At 38.2% G+C, this 24,652-nt stretch overlaps 1 protein-coding gene across 1 annotated transcript in view; it reads right to left on the reverse strand.

Moving 5' to 3' along the window:
• Nucleotides 1–7,691: 7,691 nt before the first annotated feature.
• aspa (aspartoacylase) overlaps nt 7,692–24,652 on the reverse strand; it is a 31,169-nt gene continuing 14,208 nt past the window's right edge. The window contains exons 4-6 of the mRNA XM_028806781.2: nt 21,067–21,174; nt 14,576–14,685; nt 7,692–10,285 (exon numbers count right to left, since the gene is read on the reverse strand). Of these exons, the coding sequence (XP_028662614.1) occupies nt 10,088–10,285; nt 14,576–14,685; nt 21,067–21,174 (416 nt within the window). The 3' untranslated portion in view covers nt 7,692–10,087. The remainder of the gene's footprint in view (nt 10,286–14,575; nt 14,686–21,066; nt 21,175–24,652) is intronic.

Genomic DNA, 24,652 nt, shown 5'->3' on the forward strand with positions numbered 1-24,652 from the left:
GTGTGGGGGGCATACTGGCTCCAAAATGGCTACCACCTTATCATCCAGGTGGGTGGAATACATAGAGGTGATTGTAGTGGCTCCCCATTCACTATGTAAAAACCCAGTGAGTAGCGGGAAAAGTGCTACATAAATGTAAAGAATTATTATTGTCAGCTTGTCAACTGATATCTGAAGACTATGAAATATTCTTCAGTGTAACCATTTTCTCTTGAATTAAGAATGTTTTTTGAAAAGAGAGGAAAATAATACGGAACTAATAATTAGATCATTTATGTGAAATGAGTGAGATGCTTGTGGATGGGATACTGTGACCCCCTAACATAATACCTCTTCCAGTAAATGCACTGCCATTTTTATTGGCTACAATGGCCACACTCACTCATGTGTGCGACGGATGAAAACCTACAGTATAGTGAGTGCTTCTCTGGATCTCTTCCCAGTGCTGATCTGAGCTCAATTTCAAAAGCTTTTAGCAGCCAGCGGTTGTTTAATTCAGGATTGACCGATTTGATTTTTTTCAGAAATAATGGCCCCAATGGGATATATACTGTACACTGGTACCTCTGTGCAAAATACATTTCCACTCCAGTCATGCCCCATGAGCTGCAATGCACTATCCTCTCATTACTAAGTCAATTCAAGTATTTTGACAATAAATTCAAATGAACAGAAAAAAATGACAAATTTTAAATCATACATTCCAAATAATAACAATGCAAAGCAAAGAAAATGGGAGGAAGGCAGCACATATAATTTGCACTGCATGTCTGCCGATTGTTGCTTCTTAATGCTGGATTGGTGCCATGAAGTTAATTAATGTTTGCCCAAGTGGGACTCATTTACAAGGGTGTGCTTTGATGGCGCCAGAGGAATCTTTAAAGGAAGTGGCAAATACAACTACAGCCTTAAAAGCAAGATTAGAAGGAGTGCAAGAGCACCAATAAAATGAAACACTGCAAGTTCAAAACAGATAGGATGATGCAGCTGACGGGCTCATCTCTCCATCTACCCATGGGACCCGTTCATTCCATTGCGGGGTGGTGGGGAGCCAGATCTCAACAACAGCAGCATCATTCGATTTAAGGTGGAAACCAAACATGAATAGGAGCTGTCCATCATGGGACACACTTTCAGGTGCAGGCAGACCGGTTTATTTTGATAACGTTCATTTAGAATTTACAATTTAACACCTCTGATATGTATGCCATTTGGACCAGAGGTAAAAAATAAATTACCTTAAGACAAAGGAAAAATGCACAAACTCCATACAATGACCAGGGCAAGAATCAAATTCAGATTCCTGGAGGTGTAAGGCAGCAGCACTAAACATTGTGTTACCATAAAAGCGCTGCAGTGAAAGCTAAACGTCAAATCACCAACTGAAGGCAAAGCGTGTGAATCACTGTTCAAATAATTTAGACGCAGAACACTGACCAATCCATGTACATTATTTCATTTTGATCAAATCCATATACTGTATGCTCATCTTCAGTAAGCCATGCCACTCTTTTGCTTCCTCGGCTGTTTTTTAACTCTTACTTTTTTTTATGGTGTATGCCTTTCATTAGTTTTTGATTGCTTTTCCATTACCTTTGCGTGTGAAGTTCTGTTCTGTTTTAACCACTTGTGAAATGTATCAGTATTTCATCTCTTTATTCAGCTTTGTCAACTTTGTTTTTCGGCAGTGATTATACAAAGAACCTGTGCCTGGCGGCATGCAGTCAGTGTGGAGTTTGCACGTTCTCCTTGTGTTTGGTCACTCACACCCCAAAGACATGAATGCCAGGTTATTTAGCCTCGTGTGAGTGGGCTATGGCAGTGAACTGGTGCTCAGTCCAGAGCTGGTCACTGCCTTGCGTTCAGTGACGTCAGTCAGGCTGTGCTCCCCGATGCACCGGAATTGCTTTAATTGGCTTTGGGAATGTGATGAAGAATTGGAATCTCCTTCTCAGCAATAATATATCTTTATTTTAATATACTCTCTCTCTATATAAAAAATCCAAAGTCTGTCTGTCTGCTTTTTACGAGAGAACTACTTAACGGATTTAGATTGGTTTTTTTTTTCTATAACTTGTTTGAACATTCCGGTTGATTTTGCGACTCCTCTCACTGCGCTAAATATTATAGTTCGGTTGCAGCACCAATTTATTTGAGCAAATCTGAGAGACAGGCTGCGGGCCGAGGGAATGAGGAGGCAGGACCTCAGGAGTATGGAGCTAGGCGGAGCCATCCACTCACACGCCAGCCTCTGTTTGAATCGCTCAACCTCTTGCCACGTGTTGGAGCATACCTTGCCTCCGCTTAGTTAGCAATACCTGTTTGTTCAACAGACATTATCATCTAGAGATTGTTAAAGAGTAATGTTTGAAGTTTTTGAGAGGGAGATCAGAGATATCTGTGTTTTAGAGTGTAGCTGCTCATTGCCAGAGATATCACGGGCATGTGCTCTTCTCCCCACGCGGGGGACGCTCTCCCATCAAAGCTGAAAAAGATCAGATACAGTGGCGATGTTTCAGCGTACCATCCTGCATTACTTTCCTTATTTATTAATGCTTCTTTCCATACTCCTCATGATGAGCACAATCAGCCTAGATGTACAGCTAAAGTAATTGATCATGTGCAAAATCTTCTTGACCACTGGTAAGTCTGAACACCTTTAGAATCATATATATCACATTAGACGGGATTAAGATACAGTTCTCTAATCCAGCAGAATTCCTCTTGCTTACCAGTTGTCAGAACAGATATAAATAGACGACTCCGAGCAGGCCAGTCAAGAACCATGGCACTAAATATTGCATCTGGAAAATTAGTCATGAGATTTTCATGAAGGTAGGAAGATCCCTAAGCTGTAAGAGCCTGTACTGAAGATGTGAGCATCTGTGCTTGATACATCGAAACAATAACAGCACGTTCTCCAAAGAATGCCCACTTACACCCATGTTTAATAACATGCTCAAAAAACATAACAGGTATGGCAGGATTTCAAGTATATTGACTTGGCATAACCACCAATGCATTTTTAAAGTGCAGTATGAATCATACCCTGACCAGCTTCAGGCAACAAGAGAAAGAGGCAGATGTCACTTATATACTAGGATCTCGACCACACCACCGAAAAAGAATGCAGAAATATACAAACAAAGGCTAATGGACATTTACTCTTGATCACCATTAGATCTCACAGAAACATCAAGAACAAATGACAAAAGCTTCCACTCAATCATGTAAGAAAATCCCTTTCTCATTTCTGATGACTGTTAAGAGATTTAGAATCAAGTACAGCATGATGTGAATCTTAATAAATGGGGGAGTCAATACATGGCTACATTGTAACAAAATCCCATTGTAACAAAATTCACGGGACCACAAAAATATTTCGTTATAACAGAAATTTTGTTATAATGAATATGGGGAAAATACATATACTATTGTGACCAGGGTGGCCTGTGATTCCCCATCTCTTATGGCAGCGGCACAAGGACAGCTCTGTAGCTGCTCTGATGCCTGGTTATCTTCTGCATGATCAGGCTTACTGCACAGCATGCTTGCCACACAATGTTTACAACATTTAGCACTGGGCCCTGATGTGCTCTTCCTTGCACTCTCCTGGGGCTTCACGTATAAACAGAGCATATGCACAAAAATGTTGTGTATGCCTGTTTTCATGCTCAAATCAAGATGCATAAAAATTAAACTTGGCATAAAGGTATGCACATTTTCACAGCAGCTTCAGACCATGCATATGCAGGTTTCTGCTCGGTTTTGTAAATGGACGGCACACAGTGTCAAAGAAGTGTTACTGTTTCTGTGTGGTGTCCCTTTCTTTTTTAGATTTGCATCTATGATGTGGGCTTTATCAAATACACTGAAATTAATTACATACTGTTTCATATTTAAAGAACTTGACTGTAATTATTCTGTAACAACATAGTGGTGCACGTAATGGCCAAACTATTCCAACTACCATGGCTGTTTTAGCATTGTTAGAAGACACTGCAAATGGAAGAATTAGAAGAAAGTGCATATTTATAGATGACTATGACTGTCTTCTAAATAGATTTAGATTTCCAAGAGCTATCGTCTTGGAGCTGTGTGCTGTTAGAATACTAGGATATACAGTACATTTGATATCATTTTTATGATGAAATACATTAAACTATGCAAATTACATTTTACTGATACATTGTTAAATTAATTTAAATAATGTATACTGTTATATTAAAGTGGGGGCACAGTGGCACAGCGAAAGTGCTACGGCCTCACAGTAAGTGGGTCATGTCTCGGGTGCTCCCTGCCTGGAGTCTGCAGGCTTCCTCTGTGTGCTTTGGTTTCCTTCCAAAGGCATGCAGGTCAGGGGATTTGGTGATGCTAAATTGACACTATTAGTGTATTTGTGTGCTCATATTCACCCTGTGAGGAGTTGGCACCCTATCCTGGGATTATTCCTGCCTCCCACTCAATGCTTTCTGGGACTGGTGTGACCCTGGGTGTATGGATGGATGGAATAATTAAACATGCATAATGAAGATTTTTCAACATTCCTTAAAAGTTGTGAAAAATTGGCATTCTACTCTGCTCTGTTGGGCCCTTAAGCAAGGCCCTTAACCTGCAATTGCTGAGTGCTTTGAGTAGTGAGAAAAGTGCTACATAAATGCAAAGAATTATTATTATTCTAAGTTTATAGCTGGTTTTACGTTTATTAGAGACACTTATTGTGTGGCAATTGGTTACGTGGAGAAAGAAAATGGAAGGACAGGAATTGGATATTCATCTGAGAAGGCTTTCTTTATTACAACCGTGTCAATTTTAATAAACATACCAAACCCCAGTCCCTATCCTTTTGTTTTCTTTCCCCACATAACCAATTACCACACAATAAACGTCTTTTTGAAGTAAAAATTAGTGTTCAGAAATTTTAAGGAACATTGAAAAATCTTTGTTATACTTGTCGCATCCATCCCAGCAATCCCTGGATGGGGTGCCACCTCATTGCAAGGTGATTATGAGCATACACATACACTATTAGCGTCAATTCAGCATCACCAAACTCCCTAACCTGCATGCCTTTGGAAGGAAACTGAAGGATGCAGAGGAAACTCACCAAGAAAATATCCAAACTCCAGGCATGGAACACCCAGGATGTGAACCCCTTACTGCAAAACAGCAGCAAAATCTCTGTGCCACCGTGCCCCCCACATGCTTTAATGAATTTTATCATGAAAATAACATCAAATACATATCTTAGTATTCTAAATGTTCAGAGACCTGTAATATTATGAAAGTAATGTATTCTGTGTCGCAATCACTGCCTGCACGCTCCTGTAGGTAAGTGAAAGCCCGTTTAAGAAGCACATAGCAATTAACAACTGGGTCAGGAAATGCTTAGAATACAAAGTAACGAAGTATTTAACATGCTACTTTAGTTACAATGGGGTTTGAGATACTGTAGAAAATTAAACATTGATTTTAAGATTAAAGTAGAATGTCACAAGTTTCATGACAAAATAAACTATGACATTAAAGTGGAAATTTTGAGATTAAGATTGAAATTTTGTCTTTAATTACAACATGAATTTCAAGATTAAAGTCGACATTTTGACTTTAATCTCGACATAGACATTTTTTTCTTCACTGTGGCCCTAATATGCTTCTGTATGACACTGAAAAGGTGGGTTGTGACTCGCCTTTTCACTTTGACTTTGATATCTGACCATTTCTTTTTTATTTTGGACACTGTGTGACTTTCTGAACTTGAACTTTTGAGTGACACACTCCATCAATTTCCTTTTGTTGCTTATACCACTGCTTAAGCCACCAAATAGTACGTTTTTCCTTGCCTCCATTTCACTGAGCAGGACCTCCATTTTGTATTCACTGAAATTCTTCTTTGTTACATGTGCTTTTGCCAAGGTCATTTAACAAAAAACTGAAAAGAAGGGGCTATTTGTATTGACTTGCATATTTAAATAGGCATAATTTGGGGAGGAGTTGGGGTGGAGCTGTAGGCACGTGCATGTGCATTAAAATTCACGTTCATTGGGATTTATAAAGGGAAAGTGCGTTGAATGTTGCTTATGCACAGTTTCGTGTATCTGAATTCTTTGTGCATATGTACATTTCTAGTTTTGTCTGTAGTGTGAATTCTACACAAGGCGTTATACATGAGGCCCCTGGTCTGCCACAGTGCTGATTCTGAGCCGCTGGTGTTCTTCAATCTGAAAAAGTAGGACAATTGTCCCCATTTCACAGATTTTATCTTGTGATCTCATATGCTTGAGTACTGAAGTAACAGCTCCTATTTTAAATAAAATTTTGAGACTGTACCGGCCTTCTCTATACAGTAATAAAGTACCTGTATTTTCCTTGGAAACCTGGACTCACCTTCCTGTCTCTCATGCAATCCTGTGACCATGAATCCTGTGTAAACTGCAAAAAATATTTTATTGAAAATGGGCCATTAGACATAACTTTTCTTTTTAATAGAAATACAGGCAAGAATACAGAATGGAAATGAGATGTTAGAGGTAACTTTTTTTCACCATGAACTGACACTGCAAAGAAAACTTTGGGAAGTGATATGAAACTTGAACAGTTGAGTATCCGCACACAACACAACTACCCACATGGACCCTCGGTGGAACATCGACTCAGAATTCAGCTACATGTATGTTGTCACGCCTATACTCTTGCTGAGACTGCATGAGAGAAGAGATATCGCAATAGACTGTCACTTACTTTTGGTCTAACAAGAAAGAGACAGCTTGTTGCAGGGCTCCTGAGACTTTGTGAAAGTACATTCAGTCAAGTCAAGTATTTTTTGCTTCGCAATATCTTTGGTGGCCATTTTTGGTCGAAAAAAGCATTTGTTATATTGAAATTAACATTTTGTTAAAATTAAATCTGTTAAACATGATGTTGTATAAATGTTGATCCGTTATTCTGAAAATGTTATTTTGGTATTAACTATAATGGGATTTGACCTGTATTAAGTGTATGAAGGCTAAAACTGAAAGTGGTTTTCTTATACACCTCAAATACGTGTCATTCCAGTGTGAATTAGCATGGCGTCAGGCACGTGCGCATAGGGGACAGCTTAAGGGCTCTGGTGATGGTAAATTCCTGCTACTCCATGGGTTGGCATTACATATTGATGCCTTTTCTCTTTCTCCCTCCGCAGACAAGAAGATTGATGGCTTTAACACCAATGACGTCACTTCTTGTGTTCTGCTGGATCTGCTTCTTCCTGCTGGAAGTGCTTAAAGACAGAAGACTAGCCATCTTGGGCAGTCAATATTTAGACTTGTCTCTGCACAGACATTTTTTTCCTCAACACCGTTTCCACAGTGCATTTTCTTTTCATTCAGTTACATGGGTTTTGCCTTCAGGCGCTCCACACCTCTGTGTGTTTCTGCTTTATTTTTTACAACGGGCACTTAAACACGTGTGCTCATTTACAGATTGGCATTCCATACTGGTTAAGTTGCTAACTTTTTTCTATTGCTGTTGGGGGAAAAAAATAAGTTATTGGATGCCTTGCTGGTAAGAATACAAACTGTGCAGCCATGTGAACAGTGCTGTTCAAAGCTCTTACCACAATATTAGCTTCATGTTCCAGCCTGACATACTGTACCTAGATAAGTCAACATAAATATGCAAGTGCATAGTGAATGACAAAAATTGTTCACGCTAAAACTCTTTAATCAACAACTTTAAACGCAATTTATTTTCACTGTACATACAACATTTAGCAAATATGAACACAAAATTATCATTACATTACTTACAGTCATACATTTACATATTGCCAACATAATTTATAGCAAGAAAGTAAACTTCATCTTGTTTTAAACTGTGAGGAACATTTACATTAAAAGACCTAAAAGAATGTTAGATAAATTGTTGATATTAAAATACACTCGTATGATTAGTTGGAGCCAGTTCATGATCATGCAGTAGCAGACCAATGTGTTATCAAAACAATGGCTTTCTGAAGAATAATTTCAAGAAGCATTTAGTCAGATCAATATCTTGTCACTGAGTGCCAGCCATATTTTGTAACTTTTGACTATGCACGTTTAAAGCCAGCCTCAATTTTCTTGTTTAGGTTCCTTTTTCATTTTATTTTTTTTTTTGAGAGGGAGTCAGACGGCCCTGACTTGACAAAAGATATGGCTAAACATTTTGTGATTAGGCACTAGCCTTCTCAAGCTTCAAAGGTGCTTCCTCAAATAAAGTTCAAGTACAGATTGTCTTATTAGTTTGTGCAAATTAAATTTACAAACAAAACAAATACAAACAAATTCCAAGATAATGCAGCACAGTATCAAATCTTATGGGTCTTTTTATATATAGTGGACAGTATTGTACTGTAAGAAGGTACAATAATTTTTAGCTCATATAGTGTAAGCTCTAGACTGGACAGAATCAATGTGGGAAATACTCAGTCAAGGGATGCACCTTTCAGGCTGGGAAATTTTACTTGGAGATCTTGAAAATATCCAAAAATGTAGAGATTTTAATACTACCCTCAACTCAACTCATCTCTGAAACTGCCAACATTCAATAATTTTCTTTAACTGTGCTTTGTGCTAAATGAACAGAGACAGATCCCAGGGCCATGCTTAGTGGTACTCACCTGACAGTTCCAGGGACATGGCTTAAATTCGGGGTATACTGTAATGTCTATGTGCAGTTCACACGCTCCAAAGTTTCCTTCTAGATCCCTCAGATTTGCATGGTAGATTGTTTGAGACACTAAAAAGGCCCAGTTTGATTGACTGCAAATGGAAGTGTGAATGTAACTAGTGATGGAATATTGCCCTGTCCAGAACTGGGCCATCCACTGCACCAACCCGTGAGGCCGTGATTGAGTCCTGCTCAGTGTAACCAAGTAGTTCAGAAAGGAAAGTAGAAATATGGACAGATGGATGAATATTACCTACAAATATTTTAAGGACAGTATTCACTGTGAATGATGCCATTTAAACAGACAATGCAGGACTTACTGAAAACAATTATGTGTCTAGAGAGAAAAACTAAAGGCAAAATGTCAGCTAAAGGCACAATGTAGCGGATGGTTAATCAGATAAACATTTTGAGGAGTACAGAAACTCAGACTGGAATAGAAAGCTTCCAGCTATGTAGCCATTTTACATGAGATATTTCTGTATTTATTCTTATTTTAGAAATATTGTTTATCTGACAAATACATAAGGTGACAAGATCAATATTCCGTACAAGCATTTTTTCATGTTGAGTACAGTAATCTTGCTCAAACTGACCTTGTCGGTAAAGCCCAAAGTACTAGCTATCAGGCCAAACTGCTTACACATTAAAAAATTATCCACCATAAAGTTAAAAAAACAAGTCTTTTGTTTGGGGAGCATCTCCATAACCTTTCATGCATTAGGTTTTCAAGCTATTAAAAAATTACCAAGGAGCAGAAATGGTCATGATGTTCAAATTTAGTACAGCAAAGTTGACATTTGCTATTCTACATTTATCTGTAGCACCCAGAAATAATTCTAGACAACAGAGCTTTTTCATACTATTAGATGCCCACTCTAAAATATTTCAAAAGAACTACAACAGTAGGTTACTATACATCAATAAATCTAAGTCTTACATTTCCGATTGAGCTCCAGTGTTCCACAAACTAAAGACATCTGATCGCCCGTAGTCAGATTTCCTAATTATTTACTCTCTATTAAATGGTAATCAGATTATCACTTTCAGTTCCCTCAAAATGTAGTGAATCAACCCTTCCTTTGCTTTGCCCAATAATTTCCTTCCTCTAAGGATAAACTGCTTATTTGCAGCCTAAGCATTAGTGCCAGAAAGAAATGACTCTGCGTCATTGCTGCTTTCAAATAATCTATATATGAATCTAGACAAATAGTGATTTTCCCCAATACCTCATAAAATGTGCCTTTTAAAGTTTCCATGACATTCAAAATCAAGATATTTAAGTCTACAAATCACCAACTTCATAAGCTCAAGATTCTGACTAAAACCTCATGTTACTCTATTTTCTCCTCAAAGTCATATAGGTCATAACGTTTCACCTTATTGTGTTAGATGATTAAACTGTTCTTATTTTGACACCTTTAGCAGGCAGAACCTTCTTCCTGGTTGTCACAAATGCCCGATGCTTTTCATAATAGGCAGCTTCATTTATAAAAGTTGGATATACAGTGCCTTCCCCCTCATAGTAAATCGTCTTTCCATCAAATGTAAGAAAGATAGCATCACCAGGGCAAAGAGGCTGCCAGTCTCGGTCCTGTAAAGACAATAAAGCAACATTCAGCAAGTACATTTAATCGGCATACAGTACAGAAAAGTACAATGAATAAAGAAAAGAGATCAGAGGACATGCTGAAGATTATTTTAGGACTGCAAGTAAATGCCATATAAACACACTTAGCAGTAAAACACTGAAAGGGGGTACAGCCCATTAGAAAATAAAACAGATGACTATGTAGTTGACTATGTAAGAGTTGTACAGGATATGTACGAGGGAAGTGCGACAGTGGTGAGTTCTGCGATAGGAGTGACGGATGCATTCAAGTTGGAGGTGGGATTACATCAGAGATCGGCTCTGAGCCCTTTCTTCTTTGCAATGGTGATGGACAGGTTGACAGACGAGATTAGACAGGAGTCCCCGTGGACTATAATGTTTGCTGATGACATTGTGATCTGCAGCGATATTAGGGAGCAGGTTGAGGAGACCCTGGCGAGGTGGAGATATGCTCTAGAGAGGAGAGGAATGAAGGTCAGTAGGAACAAAACAGAATACATGTGTGTAAATGAGAGGGAGGTCAGTGGAATGGTGAGGATGCGGGGAGTAGAGTTGGCGAAGGTGGATGAGTTTAAATACTTGGGATCAACAGTACAGAGTAATGGAGATTGTGGGAGAGATGAAAATGAGAGTGCAGGCAGGGTGGAATGGGTGGAGAAGAGTGTCAGGAGTGATTTGTGACAAACGGATATCAGCAAGAGTGAAAGGGAAGGTCTACAGGACGGTAGTGAGACCAGCTATGTTATATGGGTTGGAGACGGTGGCACTGATCAGAAAGCAGGAAACAGAGCTAGAGGTGGCAGAGTTAAAGATGCTAAGATTTGCATTGGGTGTGACGAGGATGGATAGGATTAGAAATGAGGACATTAGAGGGTCAGCTCAAGTTGGACGGTTGAGAGACAAAGTCAGAGAGGCGAGATTGTGCTGGTTTGGACATGTGCAGAGGAGAGATGCTGAGTATATTGGGAGAAGGTCGTTAAAGATAGAGCTGCCAGGCAAGAGAAAAAGAGGAAGGCCTAAGAGAAGGTTTATGGATGTGGTGAGAGGGGACATGTAGTTGGTGGGTGTAACAGAACAAGATGCAGAAGACAGAAAGGTATGGAAGAAGATGATCTGCTGTGGCGACCCCTAATGGGAGCAGCCGAAATGAAGAAGAAGAAGACTATGTAATTCACTGCCACTATTAATCTGGCACATTGTAGTTTGCACTTTGACCTTTAACTTAACTAAAACTACATCGCCTCTGTGAAACTCAGAACACTATTTACATTTTAAATAAAAAAAAGTCGAATCATCAAAATATCATTTACAATATGTACTTAAACTGTTGCACATGTCATCCCACACCCATTTTTACTAAGCATCTAGAAACACTTACTCAACTTTAGAGGAGTGCAAATTAAAAACATTTTCAGGCTAATAAAACAAATCATATATTTTCTGATATGAAGAGACATGTGCATCAGCCCTCTGCAACAAGGATAAAAAAAAATGCCTGCTGCCCAACTAGGATGAACTGTAAAGGTCTTGCACCCTGTATAGCCAGTGGGGATATCCTGCACATCCCTCGTCCTCTACACTACCACATCAAACCACTATATACTGTATGCTCCCTTCCACCTCCCATCTCTCTTTTTCTCCTTGTAGTTGAGAGTTCACCTTACTCACCTCCACACTTGGCAATCAACTGACCACTGCCTGTGACGCAACTTTAAATTTCATACCAGAGTCATGTCTGGTCGAGCCCTGGAAACAATTTTAGGGTTAGGAGCATCCTTTCATTTATTCCACAGACCTGATGCTAGAGCACCCTCTAGTAACCCCTAGTATTCCTGTTACAAAGCACCTCCCTGTCATTGTGTCACAGAAACAGCACAGACCACTATGTTCAACTGTGTGCCCTTGAGAGGCAAAGATGTGTTGTCTGTTTTCTCCCTGACCCCACTCTTACTACAAGAATTGGTTCATGCATCCGTACCCATTACTGAGTCACCCAAAGGATGGAAGAAGACCAGGAGATGAAGAATAGTCAAAACCAGAAACAAGTCGAAACCATGAAGACAAAATCTTTTGCACCAAAGACTAAATCGGAAATCTGAATACAAAGTCAGAGGAAAAACTGAACGTTTAGAAACCAGAAATTCAAGAAAGTAAAAATGCACTATGTTCATTTGATATTTTCCATCCAAATCATGGATATGAATGAATCTGATATTAAAGGGGTTGGACTGATGACATTAGATGCTGTGTCTTACAAAACCACATTAATTACCATCCAGGAGCAGCATATCGGTAACAGGAATGATAACATAGTGGCAGCCATATGCAAAACAAAATATTGTGTCACTGTGAATATAATCACTATGATCAGGAACATTGTACTACAAAGGTAACTGCACAGACATGTACCCGACATAAAGAAATCCATATTCCAACAGATACTTATGCATAGAAAAATATTTCTAAGAGAAATTCTCAAAGTGAATATCTCATAACACCATAATGGAGATGTCTGCATACCTTCAACCAGACCAACCCTCTCTCTGTCTCCTGCTAGTTTGATTAATCCACATCTAGGGCACACAGTACAAATGCAGGCCATACTAGCCCCTAGTAGCTTTTGGATTCCTTTGCTAGCACTCAAGATCCTGAGTAGGGAGGGAGATAATACAGATCCCTCCCTATGTGGGAACTTGGAATTCTGGTGGTCTGCTGGTGGCCATATCTGTGACAACCGATACATCAGTGTACTGAAAGAATGGCTGTTGCTCGTATTTACCTAATAATTGTATGTATATTGTGTATATTATATTATTATATCTGTAAGTTTGTGAACTCATTGGTGCGGGCGGCTGGGGCCCTTACCCAACAAGGACACTCCAACAATGGAAGGACTAGGCGAGAGAGTATTTTTAGGACAGTTTCTCCCCCAGACTGATAGAGGGCAGCCTCCTGAGTTTGGAGCATGGAAGCTCAACCCTGCTGGGGTCGGTGGCCACTGCCAGGAGGCGCCTGGATGTTTACAGGGCCCTGTTTGGCAGCACTTCCGCCACACCAGGAAGTGCTGCTGGAAGAAGATTGTTGGACACTTGGAGTACACCCAGGAGCCCTATAAAAGGGGCTAGTCACCAGTACAAGAGCCAGAGTCAGGAGGAAGAAGGACAAAGCCTGTGAGGAGGAGTGGAGGTGGAAAGGACTGTGCTGTACTGATTTATACTGTGCTATTTGCTGTGGACATTGTGAAGTGCCCCCACATGTAACTAAAGGTGTGATGTGTGGAAATTTGTGTCTCAGCCTGTCTGTGTTGGGGTTGGGGCAGCTGTACACGCCCTGGTGGTCCACAATACATACACAGTATATATATATTCTTTTCAGTCTGAATTTCAATCTGAAGCGGTTACTTGTGGTTGGTCAGCCAGTCAGCAAACATCTGCCATGTCATAATTTTTTAACCAGCCTATCTAAAATTTGGCAAATTGATGTTTGCAATGACAGCGATGCAGAATATACTTCACATAAATTTTAAACCTCTAACTAGACAACCTCAAAATGTCCTTTAAAACTGTATCAATTGCATCATACCAGATTACTATGATGAACTACCTAAAAAACACCCAAAGACATCAAGTAGTGACTCCCCCAGGAACATTATGAGAGTCACATCACACAATTTCTCCACTGTTCAAGAGAATCAAAAATACTCTTAATAGACAATCAGGTTATGTATGAACTCATTATAGTATGTTAAATTATGTTATAACTTATCTTATAAACGTCTACGCATGGAAGTTTGTGTGTCTGTCCGGCCCGGAAGTGCGAGGATACTACAACATGAAGCTCAGACAGCCAGCAAAGCGGCCCCAAGTTAACGAGTCGGAAGAAGAAAGCGACTCTGTTGCAAAGTAAAACCACGGAGAAAAGAGAGAATCTCTTACGCAAGCGAGACAAGCACATCAGCAAAACGGTATCCCTTTTACTTTTCCTTCCACCGCTAATACACAAGCGAGGCAAACACGTCAGCACAATGAAACCTAGGAGAGAGATGCCCAGAGTAGTTCCTTTCAATTACCTGACATCACTACATTTCAATTTTTTTTCCGGACGATTTCAATAGTTTCTAGGACCCCGGGCCTTTTACAGCACAGGCTTACACAGCTAGTTATAGTATAAAGAAGTATGAAAACTTATCAATATAAGATCAGGTAAAGTATGAATACTCAGAAAAGAACAGACTGCAAAGACTAGACATTATACAGTCTTATATCCGTTTACCTGAAGATGAGGATGAATCATAGCAGAGATGTCTCCATGCTGATCTCGTGGATAATCCACACTTGCATCCAGTACATAAACTTCAAGATCACAGGCTGCAAACTCCTCTCCTAGATTTAAAATGAGTAAATTAGGTTAGTCCCACACTATATGGCCTATACCTTGTCCATCATACTAACTATCATCAGCACTATTTACGTGCCAATATCCATTGCAAAATGTACATTTTAGTTGCTCAATTATTTCATTCACGTAACACAGATACTTCAAGTGACAAAAAGGAACAGTACGCAAAACACAGAGAAAAAAATGACTACTGAATGTACTGCTGGTTTAAATAAAGATCAAACACCATACACCATACTTCAAGAAAGGACCACTTCTGAATAGTTTGTGTAGCTGTGCAAACTGAATCAAACAACTAATCACATAATGAAAAAGGCACAGATGACAAACATTTCAGTGATCTAATTTTTTGTCCAAAGGACAAAAACATTACAACAGCACATAGCTCAACCGAAAAAATAAATAGGAAACCAACAAAAAAAAAAAAGAGGGCAACACATGTGGTACGTATAGCCTTCCCAAAACATATGGCCTGTCAAAGCTAGATGAGCACCCCCACAGTCTGAATGTTGTCCAGGGTACAGTTTAGACAATTTTAATGTGATATATGTGATCAATGAATGATTCTTTGTTGAATTATTGCATGCTTGGAGCATATTAAACTAGAATATATTCTATGAATGGATTAGTTACATCACTATTTTGAGATTTTTATTGAATGAGTCATTTTCCATCATTCCCTGCAATCATCACTGGGTAAAGTCTTTGAAATATTTTTATATAATGTAGAAATGCTGTATGGATTTTCATTAAGATTAGCCAGTTTCCCTTTAAGGATCGATATGGGGGAAGAGGTGTCTTTAAAATTGGGCAGGTTGCTTTTAGCAAAGTTCCTAATTTGTATGCTGCAAAAAAGTGCGTAGCTGGAAGAATAAATATGTAATATAATTGTTCAAAAGATGTAAATATATTATCAATGTCCAGATCTCTAATTGTCTCAATCCCAAGTGTTTTCCATAGGTTGCATATTGAGTAGGTTAGAGAAAGCTGGAAAATTGAATATTGTGTATAGGAGCATCAGGTAAGAGCTTCTCTACCTTAACGTGTATCCTGCATTAGTTCCATATCTTTACTAATTGGAGGATGACTAGGTTGCAGGTAAACAGCTGATAATTAGTGTTGACTGGAGTGTGAAGTGCAGCATACAAAGAAGATTTAGAAGAGAATTTATTTTCAATTACAAACCAAGCCGGTGTAGATTTGTGGATTTCTGCCAATTTCAAAAATTGTATTGTGTAAAAATGTGTAGCCAGCTAGCAAAACTGAAAGTTAAGCAATGCAGTGCTTCTACTTTAGATCTCTGTAGGGTCTTTTTTTTGATGTGTGCCATTTTGAATTCCAGATAAAATAGTTTACAAATTAGTCTTAACTTTTTAAAAGAAAGCTATGTTGATGTATATAGGGATTCTATTTAACAGATATAGCAGCATTGGGAGAATATTCATTTTGACTGCAGAATATCAACAATCCCAACTAATATAATACAGAGAACAGACCATGCATTAACCACAATTTTTTTTTTTTTTTTTTTTTTTTTTTGCATCTTACCTCCAAAATGGTCTTGATGAAGATCTTTATAATTACTTGCAATGACTATCCTCTTATATTTAAACTGTTATGGTATTATCAACAAATAGTTACATTATATGGCCTAAGGCATGTGCCAACCTCTCTTTGTGTTTCAGTTGCACCAGTTGTTTACAGGCACATAAAATCGAACACATAGCCAAGCAATCTCCATTGACATTGGCAGTAGAATGGTCGTACTCAAGAGCTCAGTGACTTTACATGTGACACTCTCATTGGATGGCATCTTTCCAGTTATTAATTCAATCTCTGCTTACAGGTGTGTTATTTTGTTGATTTGAGCCAGAGTTTAACTTGCGGTTACAAGTTTAACATGATTGTCCTTTTGGATCCTTTTCATCTGACTGAGTTTCTGCAGCCATCTCAGTTAATCTTTCATTATCATTCAGGGGCCTTCAGTTCTCACAATTACTTTAATAAACAGAATGAAAGAATTGTTTCTCTTTTGCAAAGATGTGCTGTTTAATGTGAAGTATTTATGTTTCCTGAATTTTGCTAAAACATAAGATTCTGGTATACCACACAAATTAAATTCATTACAAAAGCTTAAGGACATTAGAGAATTCCCAAAAGCATTAGAATTGCATTATATTTAATCACACTTTGCGTGTGTCATTTTAGTATTTATAGACGATACGTTTTAGAAGAAATCACTAGAAAAAATGTTCTCATTGACAAGGAGTGGCATCAGTAGACACCAGCATGGCAAAAGGCACACTTAAAAGCAATTACTTAATTATTAAATGCTTTCTGCAGAAGGCCCTGCGTGGTACATCCATCCATCCATTATCCAACCTGCTATATCCTAACTACAGGGTCACGGGGGTCTGCTGGAGCCAATGCATGGTACATTAGAAGGTAAATAAAATTACTCAAAGCAACAAAATATGAAGTGAGTTAAGAATACTCACATATACAGTAAAGTACACCAACAACAATCTATGTTAGGATTTGCACCTTTTATGCACCTTTTTCATATTTCTTTTATGTTGTAAGGTTTTCACATGTGCTAAATCTGATTCTACTCTTTTACAAATTTATCTGAAACATGTTTAATGATATTTGTTTAATGTCTTATTGTGACTCCATTTTTTTCTTGTGGGCACTGCAATTTTGAGCTTAGCTTGTTTACAGTTGCTAGGACTTTGATATGCAGTATAACCGGAGGTCATGACCCATGGTCAGCTTGTAGACATTAAAGGTGGTTTATTATAAATAAGAAACATGTATCACAAAAATACTCTTTAACAATGAAGCTCCAAAGAGCACAAAAGGCATAGCAAAAGTTGCCTAAAATAACAATACAATCCAAAGCAAACAAGTCCCAAACAATCAAATCCAGAGAAGAGGTGGAAAAACAGAGCAGGAGGCCAAAAATCCAGTAAATCCACAAAAAAGGCACAATAATAATAATAATCACTAGAACTCACCCACACCACAAGTACATTCAACAAACTGCAAGGGACTGTGGCTTTCATCAGTTCTTATAGCTCTGAGGGCAGTTCCCTTGGTGGTGATGGGCGGGTATCTCGCTTCTTGAGGAAACACCGACAAAACCCATGACACACAGAGAAAGATACACAGTGTAAATGCCACAGGGGTTGGACGGGCATCCCGAACAGAGAAAGAGATGGTTCCTAACCCAGACAGGAGGGTCCGAGCAGACAGACGGCCATCCCGACCAGAAGAAAGGAAGGAGCCAGACCCGGAAGTAATGGCTAAAATGGATGGACAGACAGCCCACCAGAAAACGCTGCACAGGGTGTGTTATTCCCCCAGAGCATTAGTTGGCAGCCACCCTCCGTATCGGTGCCCATTTGGGAACCAGCAGGGAATGCTGGGAGATGTAGTCCGGAAATACATCCCTGATACGAACTATGGGTGTAGCAAGGGGTGCTGCAGGGAAATGAGTTCCCTAATAAGTGGGACTTCCATATGACCCAGAAGGACCTCTATCGGGCAGTGGCCATGGCACCGGAAGTACTCCTGGGTCCTTAATAAAAGGGACTGCACTCCCTTATCCAGGGAGTCGGAGCTGGGAGGACGTACAGCAACACTTGACTGGAGGAGGGCAGAGCGGTGGTGTGAGGACATGGGAAAAGGTATTGTGTTTTGTGGAGAGAGAGAGACAACCTGTCTTTGTGCTTATGTTACTTTGTGGAGGAACTGGTGAATAAACCATCCTTTTATTTGAACCCAGGACTCTTTGTGTGTTTGTGTTTTGGGGTTCGGGGCTCGCTGACGCCCCGGTTTCCATCACAATAGTTATATAGAATATAAAAGATCATCCAAATTGACAAAGACTACAGAATTATAACAAGTTATAAATATGAACATATATATACCTCAATATTACCATAAACAAATTAATAAAAAAGACATAAAAAAAGAATTTGAACCCCAGCCAAACCTGAAACAAGATACTTTGTTTTAAGCTTGTTTTGACTTTCTAAAATAGACTTCTTGCTCTAGTTTTCTCAGCTACTCTTTTTGGTTTCTGATTGGGCTTTAGTAAAAAATGTGACTCATTTTTTAGTTATGAACTTAATTTAATTTCTGATCCTATTTAATAATATCTCTAAAAACAATCTAGAACTGTAGTAATGTTAAAGAATATTGCAACTGTAGAAGATATTTATTAAGCCAAAGTAAAGTATTACAAAGACACAAGCAGAACCCTATTTTTGCCCGCCATACTATTACTGTACAAATCTAGTGCCCCTGTCTATGAGATTGAGGGGGCTTTCCCACTAGTCCAGATCAATATAATGTCTCCAAAGCACCCTGTCTAAACACTCCCGTCCTTATATTTTCATTTTCTCCATCTCTCCAAACAGGCTCACTACCACCAAATCAAGTGCACCACTGCTTTAATTCATCTTGCTACTTCAAGGAGCAGCCTTTGCTTCAGTTAAATTCTGAGTCAGAGTAAGAACAGCTGCCAACCCCCAAGCCTCCATATCAGAGTGACATCTAGTGGCCCCTAGAATAACTGCATCTTTCAGACTGTTCTCTTAAAGTGACCTAGCTAGGATTCATGTCCCTACAGTATCCAGATAATAATAATAATACAAATGAGAAACACTAATTTTGTAAAAAAATAAAAAATAAAAAGGTGCTAATAAGTGGAATTTATTTTTTATAGTTCAAAATGCTGAGTCTGTAGAAGATGTTTGGCTGTGGACAAATAATCTTCTGTGTGCTACAACTGACTCTCAAAGATGAAGGATGTTCCTTTAATTCTGCAGGAAAATGAATGGGTGTGGTGGTACAGCCATAAATTGTGGAAAAGAAGAATGTTAAATATGTTGTACTATCATTGAAAAAAGACACTAACAGTTTCTCACGTGTTCTTTATTTGCCTTAAGGAGGTGCAGTGTGTTTGAAGCTGTCCTCTAGTATATAATTACAAATATTACTGCCAAAGAAAAGCTTTTGGCCTGAATGCAAAATCTTAACATTAAAATATTACACCATTATTTCATGTAATCAGTTGGTATTACATATAACAGGGCATTTAATCCATCAATCCATCCATTATTCAACCCGCTATATCCTAACTACAGGGTCACGGGGGTCTGCAGGAGCCAATTCCAGCCAACACAGGGTGCAAGGCAGGAAACAAACCCTGGGCAGGGCGCCAGCCCACCGCAGAGGGCATTTAATTTAAAGTATAAAATAAAAAGAAAATGTAACAACTCAACTAGTTACCCTATATAATGGTTAGTTATTGATTTAAATATCTATTCTGAATCTAAAACCATTTAAAACATAATTTGGTGCCACATGAAGAAAAAATGTACTATAACATTTAATGGCACTCATGATACACCTTTATATTACTAAATTTTCTCCATGTTCTAATGTTAAATGAATAAAGTCAAAACGCCATTTACATATTTTCCCCAAAATGATTTAGTATAGTTATGTTTTCTTTGCATGTTCCTACAGTAATGGCATTCTTATACAGTGGTGAGCCCCATGACTGCAAAACTCCAAGGATCTTGGTTCAATTTTTACCTCAGGTATATTTGCATTTGTTACCATTTCTGTGCAAGCTAGTGGTCAGGTTTCCTCCCAGGTCCCAAAAGGCGTGTCATTAGATTAATTAATGACTACAAACTGAGCCGATTTAAAAGACTGTAAGTGTTAAAAAATTGATGGATGGATGATGTTTCTACAGATTATGTTTACCTTATATGTTAAAAAGCAGACTAGTACCCTCTAAGGTTCCAGAAAGTGAGAATAACTCTGGTGTATTCTCCACTTCCCCATAACCTAGTAATGGAAAAAGCTGGATCATTGTTGTAATTAGGCTGTGCTTTATCAAACAGGGCACAATCAGCTTGTCAAGGCGCCAAGTAAGCAAGTGATTAAAAATACGATGATTTAAGCTAAAAATCATTTTTATTACATCTTGCCTGAAGAAGGGGCCTGAGTTGCCGCGAAAGCTTGCATATTGTAATCTTTTTAGTTAGCCAATAAAAGGTGTAATTTTGCTTGGCTTTTCTCTACAGCTAAAAATTGGAAATTTGAATGTGTGCAAGATTATTTTTTTATTTATTCAGCGATTTGTTTACTAATTATCATACTGAAGATCTTACTGACCTTAAAGAGGTGTTGTACTGGCTTTGTCAACTAACACAAATGAAAACGTTCAAACAAAGCCCAGCATTCACTTTGAAATTACTATTAACTTGTGAACAGAAGACTAACTGCTTACATGAAAATGCTCACCGAGGCACATTAATCTGGGTTTAGGCTTTAAAATTACTTGCCTTTGTTGAATAGCTGGATGAAGTCCAATGCATACTTGAGTATTTGCCTTGTGCTTTTTAGAATATCACTTCTTATAACACCTTGAGGTTGTGGCCCAACTTCTAAACCTATAAAGCACAAAATAAATAAAAGTAAACATATCATTTATACTTTTTCCATACATTTTTTTAATTGATACTGTCTAATCTTGTGCTGCTCTGTATCAAAGTGCTTGTAGACCAAATCTGTTTCACTGCCCACCTTTATTCATGAGATATTGAACATGATTTAGGTTGCCCAATTATTGATCACTGTACATATTAACACATATTAAACATAAATGCAATCCACTTTCAAGGGGAAGACATGTTCGATGACCGTGCATTCCCGGAGAGTCATTTTAAATCCTATTAGACACAGTTATAAATTACTTAATATATTGCTTGTCTAGTCCAATATACTGTAAGAGGTTATGTTTTTGTCTTTGCCACTGCAGTTTCATAATCAATATATTATTATATCAATAGTTATTAAGATAACTATTTGCACCAGAAAAGTGAGTTATTATTCTTTGTTAATTTCTAAACTGCACAGTTTTATGCATTTGGTTTCTATCCATGAAAATCTTTTAATCCCAAAAATGAAAATCCAAGCTCACAACAGAATTATTCCTTAAAAGGAATCATTGTTATATTTAATCTTGGATACTTAAATTCAAGTCTCCCTTTACACTTAAACTGTATATTTGACTGTCTCAGTTTACAACCATACATTGCTCAAATCACATTTTGAAATTGAAATTGTATAATTAGTTCTGGTAACAGAAGCGCTATAGATTTACATACTGTACCTTAGGTCATTTTCCTAAAAATTATCTGCATCACCAGTTCAAAAAAAAAAAAAAGAAAAAACTTTAACATATGAACTGTGCAAGTAAAAAGTAGTAGTTGGTAAATTAAATTACAGAAAAGTTACTGTGTAATGTTACTGCCTCTGGAATCAAAGTCTAGCAACGAAAAATATTTTAATTGTAAAACACAAAAATTTGATAAAAACAAGACATTTAACAGTAATTAGTATTCAATTATTATTTCAATGTTACGATAAAGTAAAAATGTCGAAGCTTCAAAGAGCCATTTTCAAATATCTTGATAGGTTACTTTTTCCTTGCATCTAGTTTCCTCTGGACATTTTAAAGCTACAACTGATGTCCAGCCATTTGTTTACTGCTCAAGTTTGTGTACATAGTACAATGAAATTCTTACGAGCAAGTCTGCCTAGAATATCGACAATACAAGCAACAGACAAAAAAAGACAAAGAGTACTACAACATGCCTAGAATGCAGCACATATTTATATATGTATAATGCATTGTTGACTTACTGACTCACTCACTCACTCACTCAACAACAAAAACACAATTTCCACAAATTTGGTAAGATGGTACATTTAGGGCAGCAGGTATCTGCTAAGAAAGGATATTGCAATATATCAATATTTAGGATTAAAAATACCCACAACAGAAAAATTAAACACCCTAAAATGTCAAAAATGTATTGACAAATTTGTTTGAAATTTGTTGACATTATTAAAAAAAAAAAGAAAACTAGCCACCACGTGTTTTTTAATTTGCTGATATTTGTAATTAATAATGCTCTAGCGAGTGGCACATTCTAATGCACCAAGTCCCCCGTCACATCACTAACAGCGATCACATGGAGAAATAGAGCATGATGGTTTCTCTCTTTATGTGAAAAGAGCAAATTTTGGCAAAGCTTAAAGAAGACTTGTTTAGATAGAACTTTATCTTACCCAGAGGGAGATTTAGCTTTTTACAGAATATCTTTAAATAAATATATACATAAATAGGCAGTCCCGGGTCCTCTCTGCATGGAGTTTGCATGTTCTCCCCGTGTTTGCGTGGGTTTCCTCCTGGTACTCCAGTTTCCTCCCACAGTCCAAAGACATGCAGGTTAGGTGCATTGGCGATTTGAAATTGTCCCTAGTGTGTACTTGGTATGTGGGTGTGTGCCCTGCAGTGGGCTGGCACCCTGCCCAGGGTTTGTTTCCTGCCTTGCACCCTGTTTTGGCTGGGATTGGCTCCAGCAGGCTTCCATGACCCCATAGTTAGGATATAGAAGGTTGGATAATGGATGGATAAATAAGCAGATAAATAAATAAATATACACACACACACTTTGGTCTGAACAAAGAAGAAAATTAAAAAAAAAAAAAACTTGGGTGTCACAGTCCCAGTGAGGCACTGTGCTGACATATTGCTGTTGGTATAAAGAAGCCCCAGTAGCATGTCCAGTCACACTTCTCTTGAATAATTCACTTGCTGAAAGTCCTCAGTATTAGTGTGTCAGAGAAATGATGTGCAGCATTATTCATACTAAGATTCAGTTTTGTTTTAATTCTTCTCTTTGCTAATAACTCTGAGGGGTCCAGAGTGTGTCTTATAACTGAGCTTGCCATTTTAATTAGCTTGTTGATTCGGTTGGCCTCTCTTGTAAAGTGATGTTTACCAGCCCAAAACACCACAGCATAGAAAATCAAACCGGCCATCAAGGAGTTGTAGAAGATGTGAAGGATGTTAAAGGAATGCAGTTTCCTAAGGAAAAAGAGCCGGCTGTGTCCTTTCTTATATAGTTCCTCTGTGTTTTGAGACAAGTCTAACCTGTCATTAATGCAACCCCCAGTAATTATATGAGTGAACCAGCTCTATATCCAAGAGGACTCTTATAGCCAGAGACCAGTCTCTCAAAGGTCTTTATTATGTGAGATGCAAGTGGCACTGGTCTGTAGTCATTAGGTGAAGTGCTGTGTCTGTGAGCATAGTCAAATCCGTACAACTGATACAGTAAGAAAGGTATTTAATATATATTAACCCTTCATCTTGTCTTCAACATAATGCTAATGCCAATGGGGGGTCTATAATTTCCATCAGCCAGTGTACTGCGCCAGAAGATTTTATTAGCAATCACAAAGTTTAAATACCACAAGAGCATTGATAAAAACTCCATGTCATCAAAGGTAGCAACTGCTGCATTTATTTTCCCTCAGTCACTTTGGGATAACAGTTTCATTGTTTATTACAGCATTTATTTAACAGCAGTGTTTCTCAACCTTTTCGGCCTTCAGATCTAGCTCCCTGATTATCCACAGGTAGCATTTGAAGAGAGGAGGGGTTTTGTCATTCATGAGTTAACAACAACATTTATTTCTATAGCACATTTTCATACAAATGATGTAGCTGAAAGTGCTTTACATGATGAAGAAAGTGAAAAAAGACCAAATAAATAAGAAAATAGAATTTGGGAACACTAATTAACATAGAATAAAAGGTCTGATGGCCAGAGAGAACAGAAAAAACAAAAAAAACTCCAGACAGCTGGAGAAAATAATAAAATCTGCCAGGGTTCCAGGCCACGAGACCACCCAGGACTCTAGGCAAGACCAGCATTAAGCATCTAGTATTAAGACCATTATAAGATAGCGTGGGTCCATTGGTGAAACAAGAGAAGTAAAAAAACATTGAACAGTGTTGTTGATCACTTTCGCAGAACGGGATTTTGTCACATTTGACAATAAATCTGAGATAAA

The sequence above is a fragment of the Erpetoichthys calabaricus genome, chromosome 8 (assembly GCF_900747795.2).
Source record: "Erpetoichthys calabaricus chromosome 8, fErpCal1.3, whole genome shotgun sequence".
NCBI lineage: Eukaryota > Metazoa > Chordata > Cladistia > Polypteriformes > Polypteridae > Erpetoichthys > Erpetoichthys calabaricus.